We start from the raw sequence: 8323 nt of genomic DNA on the forward strand, positions 1-8323 counted from the left end.
TTGCTCTAAAAATACCAGAATCACCCATGAGATGTAACTGCTGACATGGAGTTAATGTGGGGCATAGCGAGGATAGTTTGGTCTTTGAAAACTTTGATGTGACATGATTGGTTACATTGGTTGAAATCTCTTCTGAAGCTGTAGGATGTTAAAGTAAATATCTCAATCTGCATTTCATTTAACTTATGTCTATAGGGGCAATTGAATATATAACAATTCATATTTCATTTATTTATTTGCTGGTGTATGTTAGACAATATGTTTCAATTTTCAATTAAATGTATTGCTTGTTTATTTTAAATACACTGTATATAAAAAATATATCTAATTTCACTTCTGAATTGCATGATGGGACAGGCAACAACTTTTGATGGCGCAAAGTTTAACATATTGAATTTTATTGTCATTTTAGTAGTTTAAAACAATATATTGACTCTGTGCCTTATGCAAATGATGGTACAGGTGTTTAACTGTAAATCTTTTTCTGTTTTTTTACATATTTACTTTAAGGTGTAAAGTAGATCTCAACCTGCTTTATCTTAGTAGGTATATCTACTTAAATATCAAAAAAGTACCTTTGGTAAACTGTTCACTGTAAAAATTATATAAATTTTTTGTCACTTAAACCTCTTTTAATCAGGTTAATCAGGTTTCAGCTACACTGTTTAGGTTATACAAAGTTCAATATAACATTTTTAGCGAGTTTGATGTACTGTGAATAGCGATAACTAGAAATATTAGATAAAATTTGTATGATATGTTGCTAAAACATATATGACTCCATGCAGCATTTCTAATTATAATAATTAGTCACCAATCTTTATGTTTCAGATTTTGACTAGTGATTTGCCATTCACTTAGAAGTTCATAATGTCTGAAGCGTAAGTAGTATTTAGTATCTATGCATACAATTTTTACTGCTGTATATTACTTAAAATGTTTAACACATTGGTACTTTCATTCCTTTTCAAAATTTAAAAAAATCACCAATGTAGCCAGGTAAGTGCGCTTTATTCCGCAATAAGAATTTCAGACATTTTGTATTTAAATTGAATTAAATGTAATAATTCTGCTTATTTTTTTTACAGAGACCCAAATCTAAAATTTCAGCATCCAGGAGGTTGTTCTTAAAGGTATCAGGTTCTGTCTGCTTTACAGAAAGGATATCTAAAGGTGAAGCATTTGAAATGAATGATTTTGAGTATGTTTTGCCTCAGACAAAGCTACTGAAGAAAGCATGTGCTATGCTTGTAACTGAAAAAGAAGATAAGCAAACAGAGAGAGAGAACACCTTGGCTGAAAGAGTCCCACCTCTGCAGTTGTCTGGTCTGTCGGTTCAAGACCTTCAGGTATTTTAGTTTATTTTTTTAAACTTTTTAGAATTATTATTTCATTGAATAAGATCATTTAGTTTAACAGTTTTTTTTTTAGATTAAATGATAAGTACACCTAAACATTTTAATTCTGTTATTAATTACTATAAATTAAAATACAACCCCAAATCAAAAAAGTTGGGACAGTATGAAAAACGCAAATAAAAAAAGTTTGACTTGTATTTCATTGCAGACAATACGACAAACATTATTTAATGTGTTCCTCATGACTGCTATTGTTTTATTTTTGTTTGTTTGTTTGTTTTTAAATAAACATGTTTTTCTAAACTTAGTTTATTCCAAGACGTTTAGGGACTGAAGATACCAAATGAGGAAGTGTTTCAGGTGTAGTTTTGTTCCAAACAACAGGGTTTTCATTGTTGCATTTTGTGTTTCAGAATGCACCACACATTCTCTATTAGAAACAGGTCGGGACTACAGACAGGCCAGTCAAGTACCTGCATCCTCATCTTCTTCAACCTTTTTTTAATGTGTGCAGAATGTGATTTTGCATTGTCTTGTTGAAAAAGGAGGCAGCATATTGTGCTTCAAAATCTCTAAGTGCTTTTCAGGATTAAGGGTACCATCACAGAAGTGCAAGTTACCTTTGCCAAGGACACAACCCCCATACCATGACAGACCCTGACTTTTGGACTTGTTGCTGGACTTGTTGCTGGATTATCCTTTTCTTCTTTGGTCAGAGCCCACGGTGTCCATTTCTCCCAAAAAAATACCTGAAATACTTATTTATCTGACCACACACGTCGACAGTGCTTCTGGACACCGTTAACATAGGGCTACCTTTTGGCACAGTACAGTTTTCACTGGCATTTGTGGATGTAACTACTATTGTGGTACTTGACAAAGGTTTGCCAAAGTATTCCTAAGCCCATGTGGTGATATTGCTTATAGATGAATGACAATTCTTGATGCAGTGCTGCCTGAGGGATCATAGATCACGGTTGTTCAGCTTAGGCTTGTGCCCTTGCCCTTTACACACTGAAATTCCTCCAGATTCCTAAATATTTTAATTATGTTATGTACTGTTGAAGGTGAAATATTCAAATGTCTTCTTGTCTTTCTTTGAGGAACATCTGTTTGCAAACTGGCAATCCTCGGCCTATCTTTGCTCCTAAAGGACTAGACCTTTCTTGGATGATGGTTTTGTACCAAATCATAATTATAATCACCGGTTGACATGACCCGTTTCAAATCACATCATTATTTGACCATTTACCTGATTACTAGCCCTAAACTGATTGTGATCCAACTTTTTTTTAAATGTGTTGCGGGTCTCAATGGCAGGAAAGGATGTATATTTACAGATGAAATTAAGCTGACCAGACAAAACATTAAATATTTTGTGTTCATATTGTCTGCAAACAAATTGAAATCCCTTCTTTCTTTTTTATTTGGGTTTTCCATACTGTCCCAACTTTTTCTGATTTGGGGTTGTATTTTAGATTAAATCCAAGAGCTCTCCCATGCCCTATAGACAGACATTCGAAGTCCAAAAAAAGAACTTAAAATATAATCAATATTAACATTTAAACAATTTTATGTGACCAAAAATCTGTAAAAACAACTTTGTTATATCTTCTGTTTTAGCTCAGGGTGCACGTTTACCCAATATGACGCTTACGTGTCACACTGCTGACTGTTAAGGTAATACGTCATACTGCCTGTAATAAATACATTCCCTGACTACCTAACAAGGTAGAGAAAAGATTTGCAAACACATGTTTTTACATTTTTATGCCACACAAAAGTGTTCTTGGAGCTTCTGATGATTACAGTTGAACCACTGAGGTTACATGTAATGTTTCGACAATATTTTTGATATTTCCTTTTCTGGAATTTGAACATCTTTGACCGGGGCTGTATAGAGAGCTCCTGGATTTCATCTATAAAGTCTTAATTTGTGTTCAGAAACAACTAGATGTGTATTATTCACTCTAATTAAATTTAATTGGTAAAAAAAAGTATGAAATTAAAAAAAACACACTTAAATTTGTAAAAATGCTTCAGTAAAGTTTCGTTAGAAATAGCATTGACAAGCAACCCAACAATTTCCCAAGTTCATTTTTTCATACAGTACTTCATTTTCAGGCTCTCTGCAGAGACCTCCATCAGAAGATTGATGTTGTAGATGAAGAGAGGTATGACATCTCAGCCAAGGTGTCTAAAAATGAAAAAGAGGTACAGTATACTGCACCCTCAGCGGAGTCACCTTGCTACATGTTGGACTTTATGTTAATCCTATAAATGCATATGTCTCTGTCAGATTACTGATTTGAACATCAAGATTACCGAACTCAGAGGTAAAATGAAGAGACCAGCGCTGAAGCGAGTGAAGATCTCTGCTGATGCTATGCTGGGTGCTCTTTTGGGCTCCAAGGTCAAAGAGTCTGTGGATTTCAAAGCCAACCTTAAGACAGTCAAGAAAGAAGAGGAGAAGGTAAGTTTTGTAATGTGCATTGAAATGTGTTCGTACAAAATATGCATTTTGGTGCTATTTTAACACACCTACTGTTACACGTACTCCTCCTATAGAAAGAAGAGGTGACCGATTGGCGTAAGAATGTGGAGGCCATGTCTGGAATGGAGGGCAGGAAGAAACTGTTTGATGCTGGACAATAAAAGGTAATATAAACAGGGAAACTTTTCAACTAATTTTTAAAAAGGGCTATGTGTTCACTATAAAATAAAAATTTAAAAGGCTATTTTTGTTAATAGCAACATCTGTAGTCAATAAGTGAACTGCAGAAACACAATGTCACCAACAAAAAGTAATGCAAAGTCCGTTTGTAATAATATTTCAAGTTGTTCAGAACAAATGTGCATATGCAGTGCTAAACAGTGGTGTGTATTGATGAATTATTGTTTTAATTTACACACTAATTTATGAATGAATCAAATGAGTTCATGATTTAATAGTCCATTTATAAAGTTACTTGCTTTGCTTCTCAATAAATCAGCAGTTTGAATGAATCAACTGAATGAATAATTCAGTGTCAATGATCACATTATAGAGGATCATTTTATTTCAATAATATCACAATTTTTATTTTCAAAAATTTAAAAGTACAACATTAATTTGCATGTTATGCATATTAAATATACTTCAATGAATTATTTTGTTTGGCATCACAACAGTGTATAAATGAATTTGATTGTTAATACTGATTTCATTCTTCTGATATAGTCTTTTTACTCCTATTTAATTTTGAAAACAATATAATGCATCTAAATGTAATAATTTGACAAACAAAAAAAAAAAAATACTATTACTATAGTACCTGAAAAGAAATACAAGCTTAAATCCATGATTTTAAATCATATATTTTTAAAATATTTATAAAAAGCAGTAACTGTGTTAGATACAGATGAAATACGAGATGAAAAACACACATTAAACTAACGTCTCTTTCCATGATGTATGTCCTTTCGGGGTTATAGCAAAATCTTTTAAGATGTAATAACAAGTTCCATAGCATTAAATATAATGTTTATTTCCTTCTGTTTGTGAGTTATGTATGAACTGTACATGAATAATAAAAAATTAAATAAATATTATATAAATGATACAAAAATATTAGTTTGTGTATTAATGCAAAAAAAACTGTTTATTTAGGGAAAAACTGCTTTTTAGATGAATATCTAAATATGTGTTGCACACTTCCATCAGAATAAGCGAGCAAACAAAATAAAATGACAGAATTGAGAAAGCAGCCATTAAAAAAGCATCTCACAGCAATCAATATGCAAATGTTTGCACAAGCTCTGCATCATAACGAAAGCTAAAATAAATGAAATGAACATTATGATAATCTGATTATTAAATATGTTTGAGATCATAATTAGATCTTCCTATAAACCAATAACAAAGTGATTAATAAAAAAAATAAAATTTTATAAAAATTCTAACATGTAGCCCCTTTAGTTATCTTTTGGTTAAGAACGTTGTATCTGGAATATTTTGACCTGAACGCACTAAATTTTATTTGTTTTCTTACAGGATCTGACATAAGAAGATCTGACAGCAGAAAAAATGTCTTTAAAATAATGTATAAATCATTGCAAGTTCATAAAATGCATAATGACAAATATTCCAACAAGAGCTTAAGATCTTGTTTACTTTCGATTTGAGAGGTTTAAAAGCTATTTAGAAAGAGAATAAATCCTTGATGTGCTGCTAAATGATTCATGTGATCTTTTTTCTGTCTTAAAAATAAATACAGATCAAAAAAGACTAAACATTTTGTTTATTTCTTTTAAAAACTGCCTGCAATAAGAACCTGCTATTAAAGACTTCAAAGATGAAGCAGTTCAAAAGACTTGTGGAGATGTTTAGCTATAACAGTTCTAAATGTAGCAAGAGCTGTAGGTCCTGACCTTGCCATGAGCATTTGTTTATTTGACCTCACCCATAACAGACATAACATATCTGACATTAATCAACTGTATTTGTAAATATTTGGAAGTGAAAAAATTGCTCTAGTTTTTTCAAAATAATGCATCAAAGTAAAATGAATGAAATCAGCAGCTTGAATAAAGGCCTGCTCATGCCAAGGACAATAACCATAAAAATAAGCACAACATTGTCAGTTTATTATAAGAGCACACTGGTGTTTTGTCACCTTCTCCAAGTGCAAGCAGGTGGCCATGTTGGTTATATTGATGGAAGCTACATCCAGTCAGGTGCTGTGTAATATGATTGCACCCGCTGCAGCTATGCCACGGCAGCAAAATTCATTGATTATTATGCTGGAAAAATAACAGATTTTCTGTCTGTCTAAGTACACAACTACAGAAGAGTCAAGCTTTAAAGAGTCAAACCAAATTTTTTTTCCAGCTGATACACAATAAATCAGAATCCATCATATTTTAAAGAGCTTCAGCATGCTTCATTTGCTATATACACTGTAAAAAAAAAAAGAAGCTGGGTTTCACATAATTCCTTCATGTCATCCCAACACAAATCAATTAAGTTAACTTAATCATTTTTACTGTTATAAATAGAAAGGGTATTACATATAATATAATACTATTACATTTCTTAAGGGAGATGCTAGTAATCTAATGCCATTAAATGATTTATGCTAAACTAAAAGTGACCCATTCAGACTCGGCGATGAGATGGATGGATTCAAACCCAGTAAAACTTATCTGTTTAACAGTTGTAAACTGAGCCTATTAATAAAGAACAAAAAGTAGAGTGTTCTTTTAAACATTTAAGCTTGTCAAAGCAGAATGGATTTTGATCAGCTGATTAAATTTATATTGTTTATCAGCTGGAAAAAAAATTGAAAGTGAAAATGATGTTAGTGTTATATAGTTGTAGTCTCAGCTATTGTTTGTTGGAGACATCTCACCTGTCCTGGAAGCTTCAGGAAAACTCCAGTATATATTCATAGTGGATCCCCGATGCCTGCAAATTAGATACAAAATCCCAGAAATCATGGAGAGAAGAGGGAGTGAGCGAAAGCAAGAGAGTACACTGCAAAAACTGTTTCTGTCTTGTTTCTATAGTTCAAATATCAAAAAATAAATAAATAAAAATCTTAATCGATAAGCATTTTCTAGACAGGTAAAAAAAATTGTCTTGTTTTCAGAAATAATGTGTGGAAATTAAGTGGGTTTTCCATTAAAAAGCTAAATAATCTGCCAATTGGGTATGACAAAATAATCTTATTTCAAAGTCAAAAAAGGATTATTTTTCTCATCCCAAAAGCATTTTCTGCAATGTATCTCATTTAGTGATATAGTAAGCCTTAAATTATAAAAAAAAAATAGCACAGTAAAACACTTGTAGTGTAAATTACAGTGGTCATCGGAGCTGCCGTAAGGCTTTCTGGGTCTATGAATGAATATCGCTTGTCAGGATTCATGAATATGGGCTCAAATCATTTTATTCCACCACACTTTATTAGATAAAGATGTGCTGGTATCAATAGTTGGTTTTGAGTACCATTTGTTGTCTTGCATTTATTGAAGACAATAGAAAACATTTGTGTAGTCAGATGATATTACAGCTTAAGTATTAGAAAATGAAATTTTGCATTTGGGCGGCACGGTGGCTCAGTGATTAGCCCTGTCGCCTCACAGCAAGAAGGTCGCTGGTTTGAGTCCCGGCTAGGCCAATTGGCATTTCTGTGGGGAGTTTGCATGTTCTCCCTCTCTTCGTGTGGATTTCCTCCTTGTGCTGCGGTTCTCCCAACAGTCCAAAGACATGCGCTATAGGTGAATTGTATAATCTAAATTGGCCATACTGTATGAGTGCATGTGAGAATGTATGGATGTTTTCAAGTACTGTGTTGTGGCTGGAAGGGCATGCTGCAATAGTTGGTGGTTTATTCCGCTATGGTGACCCATAATTAAAAAGAGACAAAGCCGAAGGAATATTAATTAAAAGTTGTATTTTAATTGTATTTCAAAATGTTGTATACGGGAGAATATTAGGTTACCTCCTGGAAACGAGAGATGTGTGTTATTATTTAGTGCTGTCCAACGATTAACTGCATTCAAAAGAAAGTTTGTATTAACTAAAAATAAGTGTATGTAGTGTGTAAACTAATTTAGAACTATTTCTATTTCTAATTTAGAACTATTAACAGACCTTAGTGATAATTTTATTTAGGTTTCATCTGGCATATATGTGTAAAGGTAAGAGACTCCTATTTTTTTTCTAGCTAATACAATAAATCAGAATCCATCCTATTTTAAAGAGCTTCAGCATGACTGATTTGCTATATACAATGTAAAAAAAATGCTGGGTTCCACATAATTCCTTCATGTCATTCCAACACAAATCCATTAAGTTAACTTAATTATTTTTACAAATTTAAGTTGATCAAACATAAAACAAAAGTTCTCCCAAAAAAAACTTAAGAACTGTGTTTTTTCCAACTCATTTTAAATAAGTAATTTGAACAAGCATAAAAAGTAAT

The 8323-nt window shown here is 32.4% G+C and overlaps 1 protein-coding gene across 1 annotated transcript; it reads left to right on the top strand.

Moving 5' to 3' along the window:
- Positions 1-1029: 1029 nt before the first annotated feature.
- Positions 1030-5630, top strand: tnni4b.2 (troponin I4b, tandem duplicate 2). Its single transcript, XM_056452182.1, has 6 exons — positions 1030-1133; positions 1218-1349; positions 3483-3572; positions 3658-3831; positions 3927-4016; positions 5392-5630. The coding sequence occupies exons 2-5, from the start codon at positions 1245-1247 to the stop codon at positions 4011-4013; spliced, it is 456 nt and encodes a 151-aa protein (XP_056308157.1). The 5' UTR covers positions 1030-1133; positions 1218-1244; the 3' UTR covers positions 4014-4016; positions 5392-5630.
- Positions 5631-8323: the final 2693 nt, after the last annotated feature.

This window comes from Danio aesculapii, chromosome 25 (genome assembly GCF_903798145.1).
Source record: "Danio aesculapii chromosome 25, fDanAes4.1, whole genome shotgun sequence".
In the NCBI taxonomy this organism is placed as follows: Eukaryota; Metazoa; Chordata; class Actinopteri; order Cypriniformes; family Danionidae; genus Danio; species Danio aesculapii.